This window comes from Periplaneta americana, chromosome 2 (assembly GCF_040183065.1).
Source record: "Periplaneta americana isolate PAMFEO1 chromosome 2, P.americana_PAMFEO1_priV1, whole genome shotgun sequence".
Classification (NCBI taxonomy): Eukaryota; Metazoa; Arthropoda; class Insecta; order Blattodea; family Blattidae; genus Periplaneta; species Periplaneta americana.
The window spans coordinates 69,384,591-69,410,019 of record NC_091118.1 but is presented as its reverse complement, the minus strand read 5'-3'; the positions used below and the strand labels follow the sequence as shown (position 1 = coordinate 69,410,019).

The 25,429-nt window shown below is 36.0% G+C and overlaps 1 protein-coding gene across 4 annotated transcripts in view; it reads left to right on the top strand.

Annotated features, from left to right (window-relative positions):
• LOC138694322 (zinc finger protein 260-like) overlaps window positions 1-18,843 on the top strand; it is a 72,504-nt gene extending 53,661 nt beyond the window's left edge. For 2 of the 4 annotated variants that reach the window (XM_069817930.1, XM_069817931.1), the window contains exon 7: window positions 16,603-18,843. In XM_069817930.1, coding sequence (XP_069674031.1) covers window positions 16,603-17,767 — 1,165 coding nt within the window. In that variant the 3' untranslated portion in view covers window positions 17,768-18,843. The remainder of the gene's footprint in view (window positions 1-16,602) is intronic. The other 2 variants (XR_011330897.1, XM_069817933.1) reach the window with 2 other exon arrangements.
• Window positions 18,844-25,429: the final 6,586 nt, after the last annotated feature.

Below are 25,429 nucleotides of genomic sequence, written 5' to 3'. Positions count from 1 at the left end.
TGTCGGACATCCAGTGTTGTAGATAGATCAATGTTAACATGCAATCAAACATTCTAAAAAACAAGCACCAACTTGAGTGGCATTAAAAAAAAAGCAAATGTGTCAAAAATCCCAACCTATCTATGCTGGATGTCCGATAAAAAATTTGTATTATCGTTTATTTTTAGTATCTTTTTGAAAACTTACATATTTAAATTAATGCTAAGCCTGCGCTGTGGATTGCACAGAGTTTCTCTATACGTGGTTTTATAGTTGACAGACCAACACGTAAATCATCTTCAAGATGCAGCAGTCTGTTCCTTTGTTTAGATTTCACTATTTTCATGGTAGAAAGTGCTGATTCACACAATTATGACGTTGAAAATGGCTTATAAATACATTTTTTAGTTTATTTGGCACCATCGACTGATTTGACAAAACATTTCCGCATATAAGACACTCGGGATTTTGTTTATATTCATTGCAACGCCATGTAAAATCATATTGCAAGTATTCATCACTATATTTACGAAACACAGTACATTTTTGTGAACCCCGAAGGGGATTTTCGCTCACATTATTTGAATTAGCACTGCTGTCATCTAACCCAGAACTTGATTCAGATTCTCTTTTTCGAATTAAAAATTTGTCCATGATAAAATCTAAATAAAGCACTTTTGATAAAATAGTCGCACTTTCACCTGCTCACACATATATACTGAAACTGACCATTATAATATGTTCTGTCGATTCTAAAATCTCTTTATTACTAAGTGGGAAGAGTAAACGAAGTACTAAGCATTGTTGCAGTGTTCACTTTCATTCGAATTATCGCCAGAGAGAAAAATTAAACTGAGCATTGTTGCAGGTATGATACACTGGTTGGAAACCCCTGTGTATTGTGTAATGGTTGTAGTTAACATGAGTCCATGAATTTTACATCCAAAAAAAGGACCTTCATACCATGCATTATTAACTCCGACACTGTTAAAAGCTAGCATAGAAATTTCGTTTGTTGATCAGAATCAGGCATTTGGGTATTTCATTGTGTCCTGCAACTTGATATTTCCAACATTTCGGAACTACTTATAGGTTCCATCATCAGGCTAATCCAGACGACAGAAATGTCAAGTTCCAGGACATTGTGGAATATACAAGAATCTTATTCTGATCACAGTCACTTTTGAATGCCTAAAACTCATTACTTTGTTGTTGTTTTTGTCAGTTTAGAGTTGTGGTCAGTGCAACGGACATCACAGACGAAGTGAACACAAGAATTATGAACACGTAATTTTTGCGATTGGTTGACATTGAGGTCAGTCAGTCAGAAAATCACAATAATCGAAGTGGGGCATTACTAGTGTTTCCACTAGTATTTGCTTGAGTGATAGCGGGAGGAATTTTCGAATGCTGTTTAAGAAATGTAGTATGCACTTTTTTGATAATATGGGTTACTTGGTTATTCCAGTTTAAATGCATATCAAAGTAAACTCCAAGGTTTTTAACTCAGGAAGCAAAAGGGATTATTGTGTCGTTTAACTTGACTGGAAGAGCAGGAGTAATGTTGGATAATAGACATTGATGTCCCACTAGGATTGCTTGTGATTTTCTTGCAATGAGAGTCAACCCAAACTTTCTGGCCCATGCAGATATAGATTCAAAGTCCTCGTTAAGATTATGTATTGCGTCATTGAGTGAGTAAGGGGTTGTATGGATATAGATTTGTAAATCGTCTGCGTAAAAGTGATGCTTACAGCGCTGTAGAGTCGAGGGGATGTCATTTACGTAAATAGTGAATAGTAGTGGTGATAGAACAGATCCCTGTGGGATTCCAGAATCAATGATACACTACGAGGAAGTTCGACTTCCAATGCAGACACACTGCTGACGTTCGCTGAGATAAGAGGAGAACCAAGAAACTGTGCTTAGTGATAGTTGGAGTGATCGTAATTTTCTCGTCAGTAAGTCGATATTTACAGTGTCAAACGCTTTACTGAAGTCTAGTAGTGTCAGTATTGTAATTTTACGTTCGTCCATAGCGTTTCGGATGTCTTCCGTTACTTCCAACAGTGCAGTTGCTGTACTGTGTCGAGTCCTGAAACCTGACTGATGTATGTCCAAGAGTTCATATCTGTTTAGTTAGTCAATGAGTTGTCTGTGTACTATCCTCTCTAACGCCTTCGATAAGGTAGGTAGAATACTAATAGGTCGATAGTCGTTGGGGGTAGTTTAGAACATTTTATGTCGTCGATAGTCGTTGGGGGTAGTTTAGAACATTTTATGTCGTAAACTTCAGTTAATTGATTTTTAAAACCTATCAACATCTCCTAATTTTGTACTCTGTAACTTGAAATATATCATAGAATAAAAATTTCGATTTAAGACTATAGAAATAAATAGAATCGAACTTAGGAAGAATTTGGGTTTACTTATGATCTTTTCGCAGATTATGAATTTACAGTAAATTTTTATGCTGAAATGTTTGTTCCTCCACTCCCTTTAGTAGAAGGAAAAATAGTAAATGGAAAAGAAGAATATTGCACTGCTGAGATTTATCTTCATTGTTGACATCTGTTGATGTAAATCCAAAATCAAAATAACTGTCATATTCACGATATTTCCGCTTTTTCATACCCCCATCACTAGTTTGTGGAGCATTCTCTTTATTTTCACTCCTATAATGCTTGTTAATGTTCAATAAAATTTTTAGGAAGATACGAACAACTATTTTAAAAAGTTTACTCCATCACACCACCGTTGAGTTGGCTCTATCTTCAACAAATTAAAACTGTGGAGACAGCTATTTATATACAAAGACCAAGTGCCGAGAAAATTCGATAAATAAATCGAATAATCCACTCACTAGAAGGTTAGCGATTCTAGCCACGAAACCAGGTGGCCCGGGTTCGATTCCCGGCCAGTGCAAGTTACCTGGTTGAGGTTTTTCTGGGGTTTTCCCCTCAACCCAATATGAGCAAATGCTGGGTAACTTTCGGTGTTGGACCCCGGACTCATTTCACCGGCATTATCACCTTCATCTCATTCAGATGCTAAATAACCTAAGCTGTTGATAAAGCATCGTAAAATAACGTACAAAAAAAACTTGCTAGAATACTGGATTCACATTGATGCACTGAGCAACACTCATATCCATCCATGCTGCGGGATGAGAGAGATCTGTCTTCTGTGCTGCATGACTAGAACAAACCAGAGTTTAATAGATTCTGTTAAAATTCTGACATTGCCTATCTAGTTGTTTAGTTAACTGTCCAAGACAGGTTTGAACCTCATAAGTGACATCAATAAGGCATCACTCATGAGTCAACTAAGCCAGGAGATAATGGGATAGGGTGGCCAGTTCCTCTCCCCCTCTATTGCATACATCGCTGACTACAGTCTAAACAAAACTAGAAAGATATTGACAGTTCTGCGGCTTCAAAGCATCACTATGGCGACGGCTCAAACTAACCAATCAGAGACCATGACAACAGGCTGACGTTGCCAACTGTTTTGCAGCAAGAACGTGGTAGCCAGTTGCTTTGTTTGGAAGTGTTGAATCTTCGTTACTGTGTTACAGCAAGTATTGGTGTTCTGTCATGACTGTTGTTTTCGTAGATATTTTGTTGTTGATGAAGGGAGAATTAGTTTGAGTTTAGTTTTAAATTTAATTTAGTTGCAAGTGTATTTATAACGCGATTTATAGTGTTTGTGTGTTTCACTTGTACAATGTCGCAAGGCATTACTCCTAACAGCGGCACAAAATGAACCATGGGCGCAGAGGGAGAAAGGAGTCTACAAGGGACAGCAAGAGGCCTAGAAGTAATAGAAAAGGTGCTCCTCTTACAAGTCAGGCGAGAGAAATGGTTTGTAATGTGCGGGACTATTTTGAGAAAGAAGAGATAATGGCGGGCCTCTTATTCCAGTACAACAGGTGGTAAATAGTACTGCAGAGGCTCTCAATATAGGAAATAACACCATCGTTATAATAGGAAAGGAGAAATTTAAATTGAATGAGCAAGAGGATGGACCTTACTGACTTGAAACTCCGGGAAAGAAAGGAAAAGTGGAAAAGCAGGTGACAAATTTAGATGCCTTTCAGACGGATGCAATCCGGCAGCATGTATATTTATATTACTGACGGAAGGACCCCCCCTATGTTAAAAGAGCTGCGAACTTCGCTTCGAGATGCAGATCTTTTCCACGGCAGTGTTTCTTCTCTGCACTCTGTCTTAAAAAATTTAGATTTCAAGTATAAAATTATCAATGGTTGTAAGGTATTAATGGAGAGAATTTATCGCTTACACACTATGTACCATATTTGCATTCATACATTTATAATTATTATTATTATTATTATTATTATTATTATTATTATTATTATTATTATTATTATTATTATTATTATTATTAGGTTACGATTTCGTGTCAGCTGCTTAGTTCCGACACGGCAGACAGACAGCACAAAGAGCCGCACTGCACTACCGCACAATTTCACAACATCGCTCCCTTTCCATGTGTGCGAGAGAGAACTATCAATACCTTTCTAGTTTTGTATAGATAGACTGTAGTAACATATTACACTAATCAGACTTCAGAGTCCATCTAGTATAGTATTGAAAAGAGAAACTGGTTTGTGCATTGTCTGTTAGATGTCCTTCCTATAATTGTATCAACATATCGATGGTCCAACTCTAATACCACATGAGTAAGTGTCATTTCAGTGAAAATATTAGGATGTTTCGTGACACCCTTCTAAGCCAGTCATGGCACTCTCCACTGGACTGACCTCTATGGGATGTGCAGTAAGAGGACGTACATTGACAGTAACTAGTAGGTTAGAGTATGGAATGTATGTACAATAAGAGGACTTAAGAATGTCCACAAATTTTTGTCCTGATTTCATCTGGCTATAATATTTTAACAATGAAGCTAACTAAATAAAGAGCGCTCAGTGCGCAAAGCTGAGAGGTCCTGGGTTCGAGCCCTGGTATTGGAAAGAATTTTTCTCCTGTTTTTTCTACATGTATGACTACATTTGAAGACCTGAGAATGATAAGTGAATAAAAGCCAAGACAGCAGTTTTGAGATAATCAAGAAAAGCTATTTTCATCATTTTTTTTCAACAGTCAATAAATGTTTTAATAGTCATTGAAAAGTTTCGGACTTTTTTTAACATTTTATACCATTAAAGTAAATATTAATTGAATCTCCAATGAACAATTAATAAAAAATGACGATGGAGTTATCGAGTTCTCTCTCTCAATCAAAATTCTGAATTTTTTCAATACAAAGTGACAAATGTGAACTTAAACACTAGCTACATGAATAACTTCACTTAAAATGTGTTTTAACATAAAAAAATAATTATTTTATGTCATTATAGTAAAAATTAACTAATTCCCTTCATATTATTTTTAACAAATATAAGAATAAACGTATCTAGTTCTCACACTCAAAGAATTCAAATTATTTCAAGACAAAATGTGTATGTAAATGTAAATACTATTCACCAAAATAATCATGTCTGCAGTTAGTTAAAAGAATAGGAAATATATCATATTTATATGCTATTATTTTGACTCTGAGTGCATCTCTATGTCCTTTTTATTAATATCCACACCTACTCACGATTATTATTATACCACAGTTTATACACTAAGAGGAATGAGCTTCTCAAGCTTCAAAATGTCCTGCAATTTTTTTTTTTATTTCTTGGTAATAACGATTCGTACAGATTTCCACCTAAATCCAAATTAATTTCATCCACATGCATTGTTTTCTTCATAGCAACACAAGTATCAGATACGAGCATGTTGTGTCTCAGATACTGCAATATTTTCACCTGAATACACAAATATTTTACATATTCTACAACTGGAATAGTAGAAAAAATTGTAAATTATATTTTATTTAACGACGCTCATAACTGCCGAGATTATGTCAGCATCACCGATGTGCTGGAATTTGTCCCACAGGAGTTCTTTACGTGCCAGTAAATCTACTGACATGAGCTTTTCGCATTTAAACACACTAAAGGCTGGTTCACAATAAACCGGGAATGGAAACGAGAACGAGAACGGAAATAATGTTAAAATGAATGTATTTAAATGTGAGCATTCACAATACTTAGTTGTGAATGCTCACATTTAAATGCATATATTTTAACAATATTTCCGTTCTAGTTCTCGTTGTCGTTTCCGTTCCCAGTTTATTATGAACCAGCCTTTAAATGCCATCGATCTGGGCCAGGATCGAAATTGCCATACTTTAGACATGTCTGATGTACGTACCACGCTACCCTGCTGTAACATTGAGAGTGAGAACAGGGTAAGTTTGGTCTTTGTCCACTTCTCCTTCTCAACAAAAGTGGAAATCTAGAAAATGATAACATTCAGAGCCATGTAGTTCTCTTTGTACGAAATATTTGACTACCATTTCACACCAGTAGATGAAGTAAGAGTTATAGTTGCGTTTGGCATTAAAATCTCAATTTCATAAAAAATGGTCTTTAGCCACTTATCATTCTCAGGTCTTCATATAGTCATTGATTATTCAATCAAGACGGCGAAGTCCTCATATATGAATATAAAGTATATATAAATAAATTTTTTTTCACGTGAATTTGGGCACTCATAAAGTTGCAAATCTAGTCTTTCAGGTAAAGCTCCCTGTAAAGCAGATTTGAATAATTTTCAAGGGAAAAATTGTTCCGGGGCCGGGTATTGACGAAACTCCAGAGACCTACATCGAGTGCACACAATCTCTATGTGACTTGGAATTGTGGTTTTCTGTTAACGTACACGGTGACGTATATATTATGCAAATCTAGTCTTTCAGGTAAAGCTCCCTGTAAAGCAGATTTGAATAATTTTCAAGGGAAAAATTGTTCCGGGGCTGGGTATCGATCTCGGGACCTCTGGTTGAACGTACCAGCGCTCTACCAACTGAGCTACCCAGGAACTCCACCTGACACCGTCTCAACTTTTCCCTTTATATCCACACAACTCGCGTGGGTTGACGAAATGCCAGAGACCCACATCAAGTGCACACAATCTCTGTGTGACTTGGAATTGTGGTTTTCTGTTAACATACACAGTGATGTATATATTATGCAAATCTAGTCTTTCAGGTAAAGCTGCCTGTAAAGCAGATTTGAATAATTTTCTTAAAAAATGGTTTCAGTGTAGGGAAAATCTCAATATGTTTTGTGGATAGCAGAAAGAAAATCTCTAGTTACAGTGCAGCAAATGTTCAGGGCACAGTGTAGAAAAAACCTACCTGATGTCAAGCTCATTAAGTCATGGAAGACAAAGTTTTTAGAAGTATGTTCCATTCATAATGAGGTTAGGAAATGCTTCATGCCTTGGATGGTCATCTGGCTTTATCTCCTGGATAATTTGGACTTTGTATGCAAACAATTCCAAACATTTGCATACGACTTTGTGAACTGTACTCCTTGGCATTTGAAGTTCTAGTGAAGCTCTTGTGATTGACTTCTGCAGCGACTGGATGAAGACAGTTCAAACTGTCTCAGCTCTCTACTTGGAAACTGATGATCTGCACTGCTTTAAAAACACAGTTTCTATTCCATACTGTGTCCTGTGTAACTGGAGATTTTGCTTCTGTCAGCCACAGAACACAATGGGCTTTTTCCTGCATTGAAGCCATTTTTTAAGAAAAGCAGTAGCAGAGCTCCTGGTGGCAAAGTCAGTAGACTTATACTGAAAAGTCATTTTGGAAACTTTCTGATATGCAAGTTTACCTACAACTAGGGTGACCAGACATCCCCTTTTGTCTGGACATGTGCTCTTTTTAGGCTGTTGTCCGGGGTCCGGGCGGATTTTTAAAAAAATCAAGAAATGTCCTCCTTTTCGTAACTTGTATGCCTGATATCTTGAAATTATCTGATTTAACGCCTTTTTCAAGTAATTTGCCTGTAGGTGGCAGCACCATTGATGAAATGTATTCTTTGCCAACGATATAACTCTCTTTGCCCCTCCTTGTTATGGTCGTTGCTTAGAGCCCTCATCATATATATATATATATATATATATATATATATATATATAACAGATTGTTCAGCCTTATAGACTTTGACAGCAATCAGTTTCACTATGCTGCCATCTAGCTACTGCATAGGAAATTACATGGAGCAACTGTACTTCCATTCCTGATCACATATATAACAGATTGATCACTTGTATGGGCTTTGGAGGCAACCACTTTTATCAATTTCACTATACTGCCCTCTAGTGACAGTAGAAGAAGTCAGGTTATAACTCCCATTTGAATTGCATGGAGCAACTGTACTTTCATCTAGCAGTTGTTACTAATCGACAATGGCCATCTTAGTGGTTGTTCTCTTCTACAAGTTACCATTTTTAACATTGGGATGGCCAATCTATTATGTGATCTGGGCTCAGAGGTAGCTAGTAAATTGAGAGATCGAGGTGCGAATGTAGATAAATCTAAATAGATATTTTCTGTACTTTTTAATAATTATAGTTCCCTTGACTTTCATATGTAGCCAACTGTAAAATCATTATTATTTTTTCCATAATTATTTTGTAATTAAATATTAACATACTTTTGATCATGATATAACCCTAAATTTGTACTGTAAATATTTTCTAATAAAATAGATATTGACATACTGTAATTTAAAGTATACGAACTCTACATTCACAGTACTTTAGTCCCCTTCAGAGTATTGTCCATCTGTATTAATGCACTTGTCCCAGTGCTTTTGCCACTGCTGAAAACAGTGCTGGAACTCTTGAGGCAGGATACTGTTCAAAGCCATTAGCATGTTTTCTTTGACGTCAGCCACATCACTGAATCGCTTTCCTTTCAGACATTTCTTCATCCGTGGAAACAAAAAAAAAGTCCGACGGAGCTGGATCGGGTGAGTAGGGTGGATGAGGCACAAGCACCATGTTGTTGTTTGTCAAAAACTGTCGGACCATCAGAGCTGTGTGGGCTGGAGCATTGTTGTGGTGAAGCATCCAGTTCCCATTTCTCTACATTTCGGGCCGTTCTTGTCACGCATTCTCTCGTAATCTTCGTAACACATCCAAATAGAAATATTGGTTCACTGTTTGTCCTGGCTGAACGAACTTTTTGTGGACAATGCCATTCACATAAAAAAAAACAAATCAACATTATTTTCAAATTGGATCGCACTTGACGTGCTTTCTTGGGTCGTGGTGAATTTGGAGTTTTCCACTGGCTCGATGCTTGCTTTGATTCTGGATTGTACCCATAGCAACATGACTCATACCCAATCACAATTCTTTTAAGAAAATTTGGATCGTTCTGCACTTCACTCTCTTCAAGTCGCGGTAAACTCTCACACGGTTTTCTCTTTGGTCATCTATGAGCAAGTGAAGAACAAATTTTGCAGACACCCATCTCATGTGCATATCTTCGGTTAAAATTTGCTGGACCGTGCTCCATTACAGGTTCATTTGCTCAGAAACTTCAGTGGTCTTTCGATGATCTTCATCAATTGCATGTTTGATTTTGGCAATGTTTTCGTCATTTCTTCCTGTCGAAGAACACCCATGGCGTGGCATGTCTTCAGTTGACATGTTGCCAGATTTGAAACAGGAAAACCACTTGTAGACCTGTGATTTCCCCAAAGAATCATCATTAAAGGCTTGCCGAAGCATCCCAATGGTCTTGGCTTCAGTTTTCCCTAACAGAAAACAAAATTTCACACACACTCTTTGTTCCTTGTGGTCGGCCATCTCACTAATCGCCAAACGGTTGAAACAGGAATGCAAACAACACAGCACCACAAACAAACCACTTAACTCAGACTGACGCCAGCTCACTAACAGTCGCGGTAGACCCCAAACTAACACCACCTAACAGCACAACTCGTAACTACAAAGCATGCATGCACAACAGTTTGGTTCCGATTACTTTTGGGTCCACCTTCGTAATATAGGTCTAAGCCTAAATCTAAGTACATATTTTCTGTCCTCTTTTTTCGAACAGTGTCCTCCTTTTTGAAGCTTTATGTCCTCTTTTTATCGATGTGAATCTGGTCACCCTACCTAGAACAAAATTTATTTGCTTAATTTTACTGTTAAAATATTATAGCCAGATGAAATCGGGGCAAACATTTGTGGATACTCTGTATATTAGCTGTGGCTTGTAAGGATGTATAGTAAAAGGAAGTATGCTGTGTCTGTGGCTACAGTACTAGCCCACTGACCTTCCATCCAGGCGACTGGGTTCGATCTATGGTCAAGTCAGAGTGTAATTTGTGATGGACAAAACAGACCTTGCAGAGGATTTTTTCTCGGGGTACTTTCTTTTCATAAACACACTCCACTTTTCCCTCATTTCATTTATCATCTGTAATAGTGAAAAAGGGCTGAGGTTATGTCTGTGAGTAGTAAGGATTTTGATGCTGATCTAGGTTCTGACAACTCTGAGTTTGGGCCAGTCAGTAGCCAATGAGACCTTACCTGCAGGGCTCAGGAAGGATGGTCCACCTTTCAGCGTCGGATTCACGAATTTCATCCAGACTTAGACAGTCATCACTAGGGAATGGATATTGATGAAGAATCATCTTCTTATTTTTCACATTAGGATGATGCCTATTAATATAGAAATCCTTTCTATGTTAATATCAGTGTAAAAAATTAATTTCTTATGTTGCATTTTTTGCATTTCTTCACGTTTTTGAACTAATAGATCATTTTTATATATATATCTTTTTGGCATTATTTGGTCATTTTTAATACTCTGAACAACTTTTACATCATTTGGAATGCATTTTTACTTTCTTCTTTACCGATAGGTCTGTTAAATAATTTTCTAACCAAATAGGTCAGTAGTAATTACCTACTGAATAAGTGAATAACAGTGAAGTTTGAGTTTTATAGTTTGGAACAGACTCTAAAGTCCATCCCTCATTCCACTGAAGGCTTCACTTCACACAACGGAAGTAATATGAAATGCTTGCCAACAGTTTAGTTTAAGTGAGGGCTTTGACTGCTACTGTTCTTTTGTCGGTACGAGGGTGTCTTAAGAATTTATGTTTGGAAGGGGGGAAACTTTCACCATGTCCTGGACAGGACGTTGTGTCCTGAACATAGTTCGGAAGAGATATCTACTGTAGTAGACAGTATTTTTAACACAAAGGTTGCAAGAATGCACTCTGCGCTCACAATTTGTTTTGTCATTCACACTCCCTCATGTGGAAGATCTGGTAACAAAAGTGAAGCGCGGAAGGAGGAGGAGACAGAGAATGAAGGCACTGGCATTGACCACCCCTGGTTGAAACACATTATGAACCCTCATTAAAATCTATAGTTTTCCCTTAAAAACCTTTATTTTGTTGCATGTTATTTTTCTTTATCTTAGCCAAATTCCAATAAGTTGCCTCCTCTCTCCGAGATTTGCAGGGCAGTCATTGAAACAAGGTGACTAATTTTTAAGAAGTTGTAGTGCGAGTACGGTGAATAATAATATTTAAATGTCATTTTCTTTTAATTTTATGTCATTTTTCCGTTAATTTAGGGCATTTTAATGATCATTTTAAGTAGATTTTTAGATCATCAACATCTGCCCCCTGGTCATCACATATGTGCGAACAATGAGCCTAAACAGCCTAAGTGCAAGAATCCATTCCAGATCCAACCCTTGTGTAGTCAGTTAAGAGGAAGTATATTAATAATATTTATTTATTTATTTAACCTAAGGTCAGCAGATCTTTTCTTCTGTCTAGCCAGCCTCTAGTTGAATGCAATTACACTATTGCAGCAATAATTATAATAATATTCTAGAATATACAATAGTAATATGATAAGGAGTAATAATATAGGAGATAATAGGAGTAAAATTGAATAATAAAAATTAGATGAGCAGTATTAGTGAAACAGTGATAAACATTGATAGAAAATAATAATAATAATAATAATAATAATAATAATAATAATAATAATAATAATCATCATCATCATCATCATCATCATCCTTTCATGTATTGGGCCTGGTTGCCCACTACAGTCTCTTGCCAAGGTTTCAAATATCTGACCAAGGGTCTCTTGCCCACAGGCCGATAATTGAACATTTGGCATGCATTTCTAGATCAAAACATTCTGTTCACATATGATTTCCAGTTTTGCCTGTAGTTTTGTAGTTAATCGTGTTAAGTGTTTTTAGATTTTTTTAGTAAAAACATGTCCTCCCAACAGGTTACTGGCTGGAGGAAATAAGTCTAGTGGTGGGGCTGCCACTTTAGTCTCTGGACAGGTGTAGTGATGGTACAGCATTTCCTCTATACTAGATGGAGTAGTTATACCGCCATTATTTGGTACCCAGAGCCTTGTTAGTTGATGGAAATAATAATAATAATAATAATAATAATAATAATAACAATAATAATAATAATAATAATAATAATAATAATAATAATAATAATAATAATAATCCATGTATTGTAGGTCCCTATCACCATGGCATGGCGCGTCCTCAGGTTGCGGATCGAGGAGACGGCCTCCAGAAATGGAGGGTAGCTGTGAATATATTGAATAAGCAGTCGCGGACAGTCGATGAGGGGTGGTCCTCCAGCTTGGGGGTGGGCAAAGGGCTAATAACCCATCACCGTAAAAAAACAGCTTGTTACGAAATCTGAAAATAAGCCTCGGAATGGAACTGATTCTCTGGCACAACCACACCAAAGGAATAAGGTTATGAGATTTGGTACTTGGAATGTTACAAGTCTATATAGAACAGGAGGGATAACATTAGTAGCAAAAGAACTAGCTAGATATATAATAGACTTTGTGGGAGTATAGGAGGTTAGGATAGATGGGAACGGCATAACACAAATAGGAGATTACTTGTTGTATGATGGGGAAGGCAACGATAATCACCAATTAGGAACAGGATTCTTTATTCATAAAAGAATAAAATCAGCAGTAAAAAAGATCGAATTTATCAGTGATAGTTTATCGTATTTAGTACTTAAGGGTAGATGGTGCGATATCGTAGTTATAAATGCTCACACCCCTACAGAAGAGAAAGACGACCATATAAAGGATAGCTTTTATGAGGAATTTGAACAGACTTTTGGTCAGTTACCTAGATATCACATGAAAATTTTATTGGGGGATTTCAATGCTAAAGTAGGATGGGAGAATATTTTTAAACCGACTATTGGAAAAGAGAGCCTACACGTAACTAGTAATGATAATGGAGTTAGGTTAGGCAACTTTGCCACATCAAAAAATTTAATTGTCAAAAGTACAACATTCCCCCATAAGGATATACATAAATATACTTGGACTTCTCCAGATGGATCGACACATAACCAGATAGATCACATCTTGATAGATAAAAGAAGACATACTAGTATAGTAGACATTCGAACCTTCAGGGGGGTAGACAGAAATTCTGACCATTATTTGGCAATTGGAGAACTAAGAGAAAGATTATCAGTAGCCAAGCGAGCAGAGCAACAAGTTAATATTAGAAGATTCAATATTCCGAAATTAAAGGACGAGGAAACTAAACAACATTATCATATCGAAATTTCAAGTAGGTTTGCCGTATTAGCAAGTTCCAATGAAGTTGAAGAGTTAAATGTTAATAGGTGTGGGAAAATATCCGAGATAATATCAAAATTGCAGCTGAGCAGAGTATAGGTTATTATGAAACTAAAAAGAGAAACAGTGGTTTGATGAAGATTGTTGCATGGTAGTAGAAAGAAGGAAACAGGCAAAATTGAAATTCTTACAGGATCCAATTGAGGCGAATAGAGATAATTATTTCAATAAGAGACGGGAAGCAAATGGTACACTTAGGAATAAAGAGAGAGATTACTTGAAGGAAAAACTGAATGAGGTAGAAACAAATAGTGAAAATAAAAACATTAGAGATTTATATAAGGGCATAAAGAATTTTAAGAATGGTGGATATAAGGCAGGGGTAGACGTGATAAAGGATGAGAATGGTGACTTCCTTGCGGACTCTCATTCAATCCTGAACAAATGGAAAAACTATTTTGGGCAACTACTAAATATACATAGGCCAAATAGAAATGATTGGGATGAAATTGAAATACAAACTCTTGAGCCATTTATACCTGAAGTCACACTTTCTGAAGTCGAAATTGCAATAGAAAACCTGACACATTATAAGTCTCCAGGTATCGATCAAATTTCAGCAGAATTAATACAAGAGGGTGGAAGCGCATTATCTAACGAAATTTATAAGCTCGTACTTGCTATTTGGGAAAACGAAATTGTGCCAGAACAATGGAAGTCGTCTTTAAGAAGGGGGTCAAGACTAACTGTAGTAACTTTCGAGGAATATCACTTTTGTTGACGTTGTACAAAATTTTGTCCAATATTCTTTTGAGAAGATTAACTCCATGTGTGGATGAAATTATTGGGGGTCAGCAGTGTGGTTTTAGGCGTAATAGATCAACTATTGATCAGATATTTTGTACTCGACAGATAATGGAGAAAAAAATGGGAGTATTAGGGTACAATAAATCAGTTATTCATAGATTTCAAAAAGGCATATGACTCTGTTAAGAGAGAAGTTTTATATGACATTCTTATTGAATTTGGTATTCCCAAGAAACTAGTTCGATTAATTAAAATGTGTCTCAGTGAAACATACAGCAGAGTCCGTATAGGTCAGTTTCTATCTGATGCTTTTCCAATTCACTGCGGGCTAAAGCAGGGAGATGCACTATCACCTTTACTTTTTAACTTCGCTCTAGAATATGCCATTAGGAAAGTTCAGGATAACAGACAGGGTTTGGAATTGAACGGGTTACATCAGCTTCTTGTCTATGCGGATGACGTGAATATGTTAGGAGAAAATACACAAACGATTAGGGAAAACACGGAAATTTTACTTGAAGCAAGTAAAGCGATCGGTTTGGAAGTAAATCCCGAAAAGACAAAGTATATGATTATGTCTCGTGACCAGAATATTGTATGAAATGGAAATATAAATTGGAGATTTATCCTTCGAGGAGGTGGAAAAATTCAAATATCTTGGAGCAACAGTAACAAATATAAATGATACTTGGGAGGAAATTAAACACAGAATTAATATGGGAAATGCCTGTTATTATTTGTTGAGAAGCTTTTGTCATCTACTCTGCTGTCAAAAAATCTGAAAGTTAGAATTTATAAAACAGTTATATTACTGGTTGTTCTTTATGGTTTTGAAACTTGGACTCTCACTTTGAGAGAGGAACAGAGGTTAAGAGTGTTTGAGAATAGGGTGTTTAGGAAAATATTTGTAGCTAAGAGGGATGAAGTTAAACAACACAGAACTGCACGCATTGTATTCTTCACCTGACATAATTAGGAACATTAAATCTAGACGTTTGAGATGAGCAGAGCATGTAGCACATATGGGCGAATCCAGAAATGCATATAAAGTGTTAGTTGGGAGGCCAGAGGGAAAAAGACCTTTGGGGAGGCCGAGACGTAGATGGGAAGATCATATTAAATTAGATTTGAGGGAGGTGGGATATGATGGTAAAGACTGGATTGATCTTGCTCAGTATAGGGACCAATGGCGGACTTGTGTGAGGGCGGCAATGAACTTCTGGGTTCCTTAAAAGCCAGTAAGTAAATAAATAATAATAATAATAATAATAATAATAATAATATTAATAATAATAAGAGGTAATTTAAATATTTAACCTTTTATATGCGTAAACATTAAAGGAAATCGAAAAAATTGAACAATTACTATTGCTAACAAGAATTAATTGAAAATACTTACTCTTAAATTCATTTGATGTCCAATAGTCTCCAAAGTGGAGAAACAGTTACAGTGAAAGAAGTGAGTATGAGAATGTTCGGTGGGAGGTTATGGATAGTATTGAGGAGTGCTGTGATCGTGTGTCTAGATTATGGTGGGTGGATACATTTGGAAAACGGGATGTGAGATAGGCAGGAATGGAGAAATGCAATATATGAAAGAGGAGGGAAAGACAAAGTATTTTTCTGCTATCTCCTAGATGGAGACAGATTGGCTAATAGGTCGGAGTTTGCTATGTGCAGCAAGAGATGGTGCATGGTGTGGAACAAAAAAAAGGACTACTCCTGTTAAGACAAAAGTGAAGAGAAAGGAAGGGAATCTGAGTTTAGTCATATAATATGTTCCAATTCGTCACACTGTGGCGAGTATTAACGTCGTTGCAGTGAGTGTGAAAAAAAGAATTTCTGTCCTCTTAACTGGAGTTTCGGTTAACCAAGGTTCTACTGTGACAGCAAGAGTGTAGTAGTATATGAACGAACCTATGATCATCTTTGCCAACTGCAAGGAGCAGAAATACTTCATCAGATGAATCCTATTCGCGACTGCATCCCGCTTTGGTGTGAAGATGACGAATTTCACACAGATCACAGGATTACAAGTTTCGCTGTCGCTCCCATGTCCCATGTTGGTATGAGCAGACCTTTAATCTTTTCTGTTTTTTTATTTCTTTCTCTCTTTTGTCTCTTCATAAATTCTTTCTTCCCTCTTTTTCTCTTACCTTCTGTTTGTGTCGTGTAACAGTGGATATAATCTATTCATATCTTGTTCGACTTTCGATTGCACTGTTGTTTAATTGTTTGTTGTTCTTTCCAGTTGCTGCATATCTTCTGATGCCTACAACAGTGACCCTGACTCCTTCACGCGGATTTCACCATCTCACACACCCCAGGTTCACTATGGAGAGGATACTTCAAACAAATCTCCTCCTGCTCACATACCCGAAAAACGCTTCAAATGCAAACTTTGCGGAAATGACTTTTCAGAAAGACGGAGTCTTGTAAGACACGAGCGAATGCATGCAGGAGACAAGCGATTCAAATGTTTGGCATGTGACAAATCATTTCTAGAAAGACACCGCCTGCTGGAACACTCCCGAGTCCACACAGGGGAAAAACCTTTCCACTGTTTACTGTGCGGCAAGGCATTCTCTGAGAAACGCAATCTTGTTAAGCACGAACGAATTCACACCGGGGAAAAACCCTTCAAATGCTCTTTGTGCGGGAAGGCGTTTCTGGAGAAGAGAAGTCTTGTTGAGCACTCGCGCATTCATACCGGGGAAAAACCTTTTAAATGCGTACTCTGTGGAAAAGCGTTTTCAGAAAAGCGAAATCTTGTTAGGCACGAACGACTTCATGTAGGAGGCGAATCTTACAATTGCGTTACTTGCGGAAAGACATTCTTCGACAAAATGAGTCTAGAAAAACATGAAAGAGTGCACACTGGAGAAAAACCTTTTAAGTGCGAAGTTTGCGGCAAAGAATTCTCTGTAAGACGAAGCTTAATAGAACATGAAAGAATTCACACGGGGGAAAAACCATTTAGTTGTTTATCTTGCGGGAAAGCATTTTCAGATAAACGGAACCTCCTTAGGCATGAAAGAACTCACACGGGGGAGAAACCTTTTAAATGTGGAGTATGTGGAAAGGCGTTCACTCTAAGAGTGAGCTACGTAGAACATGTACGAAACCATACTGGAGAAAAACCTTTTCACTGTTTATCATGTGGAAAGGGATTTTCAAAGAAGCGAGTGCTTGTGAGACACGAACGAATCCATACTGGAGAAAAACCTTTTAATTGTTTATCATGCGGAAAATCGTTTTCTGAGAAGGGAACCCTTGTACGGCATGAAAGAATTCATACAGGGGAAAAACCATTCAAATGCGATACTTGTGATAAAGCCTTTTCGGAAAGACGGAAGCTCCTGAAACATGCACGTGTTCATGAAAACGAGGAAGAAGTAGTAAATAATTCAACGTAAAGACTTTTAAAATTTACGTAAAACATCTCTTGAAAATAGGAGATTTTGAGCTTTCACTGTGATTGAGTTGCAAGGATTTTTTAAAATCTTGTTTTATATAGACTATGCATCCCAGTGTTCCTGTGCCACAGCTTCTATCATTGGTGCTGTATCCAAGATCTACAGTGGTCGCCCAGTTATTTGTGTTCGATTTGCTTGGCTAGCACGAGCAACTGAACTCTGATGATGAAACTTGTAATCTGTCTTGAAATACTGGAGATTTTACATCTCAAATTATGATTACAAAACCCAAATTCGACTTCACATTCTTTTAAAATTTGTGGTGTTAAACGATTTTCTAAAATTGAGATATATTTGTTCCATGCAAATTGATAGCATTCTAATAATTGTTTCCAGAAAATGACTTAGTAATTTTTTTATTAATTTGTTGTAAAGAATAATTTTAAATTTATAGTGCAGGAAAGAATTTGTATTAAGACTTACATTGCGTAGAGTGAGTTTTTTTCTCAAGCTTTGGAAATGACCACGGATATTGTTTTGTGCAGTTCATTTCTAACTGGAATATCATGGCACAGAAATGGGTGAAACTAGCGCTGAGTTAGTTCCAGTGAAAATGGTTGAATTTGTAAGGGATTTTTTGTGGAAATGGATTTGAAAACTTGAGAATTTTATACGAATATAATATTTTAAGGAAAGGAATTTGTTCGGAAATGTAGTCAATTACGCCTGACATGAGAGGTGCTTGGTAATGGAAGTGCAAACGTGGCTTCTAGTGAAGGAAAGGAATATGGGGATGTGAAACATGATGCAATGTAATGTGAAGGACGCGAAACTTTTATTAATTCAATAAACACGGAAAAATAGTGAAGCACAACAAATCCTCGGTTTACAAGCAAAACACTAATTCAAAATTACTACTTACGAGAAAAAGGTGTTTTTGTTCTGACAAAACTGATTCCTCAAAATAATATTATTTCTAATAAGTTGTTTCTAATTAATTGATGAACTAGTGGACTTACTCGTGTTAAATATGTAATATTTGTCCGGCTTACAGCTGTTTCAGTGCATCACGCACCATCATCAGAGTGATGGTGCGTGATGCACTGAAACAGCTGTAAGCCGGACAAATATTACATATTTAACACGAGTAAGAACACTAGTTCATCAATTAATTATATTCAAGTGTTAAAAGTGGTGTACACAAGATTCAAAATAAAGTTGTTTCTGTTTAAGTGTATTTAATGTGTATTGTAAACCGACGAAATAATAATTAATTAAATAAACACAGTTTCCATTATGTAACTTCGTTTGTATGTTCGCCATTACGCTAGCCAGTATTGACATCACTAAACAAAAATCACCAGACTTTGAAAATTTGCACAAATTCATATATCCTAGGCATAGCGTGAGTGTACACTAGGGCAAAACTGTAGTAATGTCACCTAAGTTATGTTGGTATGACTGGTAAGACAGTTTAAGGTGCATAAGCGGGATAGGAAGGGAATGAACTCAGCACTAGTTTAATCCAGAAATGTTACGAGAGAATGTGTTGATAAAATTCAGCTTGTCAGTCTCTCAAGTTTTAATTTTTACACAGTTATTTGAGGACTTTATACAGTTAAATATTTCTAGTAGCTTTAAAAAATCTACGAAGAATACTACGTACTTTAAGAATTGTAAATTGCAGTGAAAAGACTTGTGAGCAGGCATTCCTGTGTGCTAAGATATTTTTCATAATGACCTGTGTACAAATAATAAAGAAGTTACGTCATGTTTTTGTGAAGTATTAACCACGTGAAGGAACAATGTGTTAATTAAAACATATGCTATATGAATGAACTTGCAATATATTGGCCGTGCAATTCAAAGACATTAACAAAGTTAAATATTTAAAAAAAAAAAGTGATTGCAAAGACTGCAAGATATAGTAAATCTTAATGTTACATAAGCAAAACCAGAGATTATGTTTTATTGAGATAAAAAGACTCAAGTGATTAGTAGGAATAATTCATATTGAATAAGTAAACTAATCTAATTCCCAGTATATTGATTAAATATTTTTTGTTTGATATATTAGCCTTCTTTTTTTATTTTCGAAGAATCTACTTAGAATAAACTAGATATTTACTGTGTTAATTCCAAATATTCGAATATTTTGCTTATTATTTTAGTTACTTAAAATCTTCAAATTATTTCCAGAGACATCTGTCCTGATTAGATTAGATTAGATTAGATTAGATTAGATTGTTGACGAGCTTTTATCACCCAGTCTGCTTAAAAAAAACTCAAAGTTAGAATTTATAAAACAGTTATATTACTAGTTGTTCTGTATGGTTGTGAAACTTGGACTCCACTTTGAGAGAGGAACAGAGGTCAGGGGTGTTCGGGAATAAGGTGCTTAGGATGGGCAGGCATGTAGCATGTATGGATGAATCCAGAAATGCATATAGAGTGTTAATTGGAAAACATGAAGGAAAAAGACTTTTGGAGAGGCCGAGACGTAGATGGGAGGATAATATTAAAATGGATTTGAGGAAGGTGGGCTGTGATACTGGGAACTGGTTTAAGGGTTAGGTATAGCTTACAGCAGTAAAATTTTTGGAAATATTGAACATTTTTTTCCTCCATCTTGTATCTTGTACAACAATGAAAATTTGTATTTTTAAAATACTGTCCTTCTGCTATATGAATATATATATATATATATATATATATATATATATATATATATTTATTTATTTATTTTCAAATTTAAAATGATGGTAGTTCACTGTGCAGTGATGAAGCGTTTCTCTCATATCTCATAAACTTAAGTTTTTCATGTTCTCTCTCTTTTATTTTATTGCTGAAACTCATGTTTACAATATCATGCTCTTTCTACTACATTCCTTAATAAATATATTTTTTTATTTTGTGTTAGAAGAAAATACTGCTATTTGACAATTTTTTAAAAAGAATTTATTTTTTATCAGACAATCTTTCAAAGGTAGAGAAGTGATTTTGCATCATATTGTAGATATGACGTGCATAAATACACACAAAAAATTTCATCACAATGTTGGATAGTTTTTTAGTTACAGGGTAAACGCTTCATCACTGCACAGTGAACTGCCACCATTTTCAATTTTGAAAAAATATATAAATAATTTTTTTTAGATCGTAAAAGTATTTTTTTCATATAGCAGAAGGACAGTGTTTTACACACTAATTTTCATTATTGTAAGAGATACAGTAATGGAGAAAAAAAGTTGAATATTTCCTAAATTTTACCGCTGTAAGCTGTACCTAACCTCTTAATCTTGCTGAGGATTGGGACCAATGGCAGGCTTATGTGAAGACGACAGTGAACCTCCAGATTCTTTAAAAACCATATGTAAGAAAGAAAGAAAGATTAGATTAGATATATTTAAAGATAGGATTGGTAATAATTCTGTAACACTGAAACCTTGAAGGTCTATTGTATTATTTCCTATCTTCATTGATTCTAATTGAACCAATCTTTACCCCATATTAGGTTGAAGAGTCTGTTCATGAGATTCTTTTCAGGAAGATTCTCCTCAGGGTTAGTAATTTCTAGGACTTCATTCCTCCTCTGACCAATACTTAACATTTTAAGATTATGTGAGAGGCTGTTTCATCCTCTTTAACATAAAGTCTGTAGAGTGGATTTCACTTGAGAATTCCCATTGTGTGCAAATATTTCCTCAGACCACAATGACCCATTGGAAGTCATACTGCATTTCTCGGGGTCTCTTTAATCTTAGGAGATCCACAGTAAATGATAAAATGGATTTCTTCATCATTTATTATGGCGATTTCCTTCCACACGTAATTCTGCTGTTGGTTATGTTAAACTACTCATCAATGAATTTACAAATTGTGGAGATAGGAATGCCAAATATTGGCTCACGTCCAGTAAATGTTTCGGTAGATTCTTTCCTTGCAAGGGTACCTGCTTTCTAATTGCCTTATGCCCTGGCATCCACCCAGTTATTACTTTGTTGTGTTTTGCCAGTTTTGTAACCAATCCGGACCGATTTAGAATTCAAGACCGATTAAACTTGGGTTGCAGTATACCCTGTTATGCCCAACTTTGAAGATGACTCTGATTTCGACATGGGTGTGCAGCCATTGGATTCAGATGAAGGTAAGACATATGAACTACTACACTGTAATAAGATTTGCTATATTACTTTTAAGGCACATTTTATGACCAAACCGTTTTTATTTCCATGTACTTGATACACGTAATAAAGTTTATATGGTCTCGCCAACCTCATTGAATAATTACGACTACTATTTTGTATTAGTAGTCAACATGTATATACCTAATAATTTGAAAAAATTCGTTCCTACACCGAGAATCGAACCCGGGACCTCTCAGCTCTGCGCGCTGAGCGCTCTTTCCAACTGAGCTATGCCGGGACATGATCCACAGCTCCGGCCGAACTCTCCTCATATCACCAATGGCGTACTACCTGCATTTTAGACATATAAGTCATATATGCAGGAGCACATATTTAAATGACTTTATGGCCATATTTAACAACAGTTTTATTGAATACTGTTAACATTGATATATACTTATATTCATATATATGAGGTTTCGCCAACATCATTGAATAATCACGACTACTATTTTGTGTTTGTAGTCAACATGTACATGATCATGTCCCGGCATAGCTCAGTTGGAAAGAGTGCTCAGCGCGCAGAGCTGAGAGGTCCCGGGTTCGATTTCCAGTGCCCAAACGAATTTTTCTCAAATTATTAGGTATAATAATGTTTAAATTAAAAATTGTAAAAGTAGGCTTTTAAATATACTGGTGTTAAATGTAAGGTGTTTTGCAACCTTTGAAACAAATTAAACCCAGAAATATAAAATGTTGCAACATAAAGAAAAGTTCATGAAGATTTATTACATCACTGTGACAGATACTAACTTTTTTTTTGCATGTGGTGGATGTAAATGATAAGAATGCTTAAATTCTCAAGCGTTCCACAATATTCGCACTCTAAATTATGCTGGTGACAAACTTAGGGCACTTCTAAATTTTGTACCAACAGTGTGGCAAGAGTCTTAACTAACAGTGATAATTAGTCTACAGGTCTTTAAGTAAAAATTTACTTTTCTGTTAGTAACTACATATTTACATGTTTCATCAACATTTATACTTAAAGAAGCTACTTAACAGTGCCTAATGAGCCAGTGGCGTAGCTTAGGCAGTAGTGTGTTTACCTGCTGTTCTGGAGTTGCACCTGGGCGTGGGTTCTATTTCCACTTTCGCTGATTGCCTGGTTAGGCTTTATCCGAGATTTTCCTCAACTGTAAGGTGAATGTCAGGTGAATTCTCGACTTCATCTCGCCAAATATCTCCCTTTCACCAATTCTGTCAATACTAAATAACCTAGCAGTTGATACAGCGTCATGAGATATTTATTATCAGGTTTTACAATATCCTAGAATATCTTCCTGTATCCATTTTCAGGATTCTATAGCCTTTCTCCATTCTTTATTCTCCCATACCCCATCTTCCAATCCCCTTTCTCTCAGTGTTCTATTATTTCTTGTATCCATGTCAATTTTGATCTTATCCTCTTCGTTCTTTCTGTTGAAAGCCATTCATACATCTTCGGCAATCTATCTTCTGTCATCCTCTTCATATGACCAAACCATTGTAATTGTTTTGTTTTGATAGATTCTACAAGCAATTCTTGCACTTTAATTTTTTCTCTTATAACAGTATTTCTAATTTTGTCCTTCCTTGATACTCTTGCAGATCTCCACCAGAATTCCATCTCTGTAGAACGTAGTTTTGCTACTGTTCTTGACTTCAAATACCTGTTTCTGAGCCATGTGATATTGTGCTTAAATAACCAAGTAAAAAAAAAACAGTGCCTAAAACAGCCTGTTTTTATTTTTTTGCATACCGTATTTCAAACAAGACAGCGAACTTTAATTTCTTTTTTTGCTTCTTCTTAAAAATTCGTATTTTAGACAGGAACAGAATTATGGGATAATACGTACAAATAAGACAAAAACAAATACATTTTCAACTCAAATCCCAACCTTAGTATTATAAATCATCAGTATCAAGAAAATCTAATCCAAATAGACACAGAAAATGTAGAATCTACTGTATAATGCCTCACCAATAACAAAGCATCAATTTGGAAAGTAGCAAAATGTTACAAAATCTTGCTAATGAATTATCGAAACAAAAATCCAGTTACAAACCTGATATTGTAATTTATTATTTGTTTGCCGAAAATGTGACTAAGCTTGACTGAAAGGGATGTGATGTTTGTTTCTAATGTGGAGTCACGTCTAGCAAATGAAAACGTTAGCCAATAGGGATGTGATGTTGACAGTAGTGTAACTACGAAAGTATGAGCCTCCTGCAAAAATTTCCATTGGACACCCCCCCTCCCCACTAATTTGCTGTTGTTACTATTGTTGAATCCCTGTTTCTGTTGTGGCTTGTGTATGTGTAACTGATCTTATATAATAACGGACTTGCCTCACAATTTTCCAAAACTTCGTTGCTTTGTCGACAGGAACTCAATGACAACTTTCTTGAATTCAGTATCCCTGCTTTCTTCACTTTCAGTGGCGAGTTCAAGTAATGAACGGAGTCTCATCTGTGATATTGTACTACACAGCTTAAGTCTTTATTAGTTTTAGCTTACTGAATAAGTGCTCGGCCATTGCTGTAGTGACTGCTAAAGTAAGGAAAAGTTGTAGAATGTACACAGATCAGGAACATTGCTGCCAATAGCAGGATTTTCTTCAGTTAAGAATTGGGCCAGTTCTTTTATTGTTGAAAGTTTACGAATCTCTTCCATCATTGTAGATCGAAAACTAATCAGTTGTTGAGGAAAGTAGGAGATAAATCTGTAGCATAATATTCACAAAGTATGTTGGCTTTTTCGATCGTTTCATTTTTTATTAAGATGCTGAGTTCTATTGGCAGGAGCAGCAAGAATTTAGCTGAGATTTCATGCTTTCAAAGCATACTTTAAGCTGCTGAATCATAACGTCCAGGCATCATCATCATCATCATCCATACAAGTTATAGTCCCAGAAAGACTGTTATGGTCCACAAAAATTAGGGGTGAGAAGTTTAAAAATTAATATGAACTGAAAAATAAATTTTGCAATTTACAATATGCATTTTCTGGAAGAAAAAGTTGTTGTTTTGACCTTTAATGGGGGGGGGGGGATGCTGAATACCATAGGCAAAACTAGGCTCAATCGCCAAAATACTAGGCATTTTTTATGTTCTATAAAAATACCAATTTTAGGCATAGTTTTCTGTGAAATGTGCACTTATCATTTAAGGATTAAAATAGGTTTTTACCTAAAATCCGGAGGCTAGTTATTACATTAATTCAAGTATAGACTGAAACATTTGTCCGTAAATCCCCTGTCATTTTGTACGAATTTTTTTTTACTTGGGTTATTGTATGTCCTAGTCTATCACGAAAACGATCCATTGTAGATATGAGATGGAACAGATCACTCATGTAACTGTGAGAAAGAAAGTGGACTGTTTCTGTGATAGTCTGGGACATTGCCTATGAATGGTTCTCATTTTGAGCATCTGTTGTATAGTTTGATTAGTGAAAGTGTTCTGTTTAAAATGGCCTACTCAACATGATTTT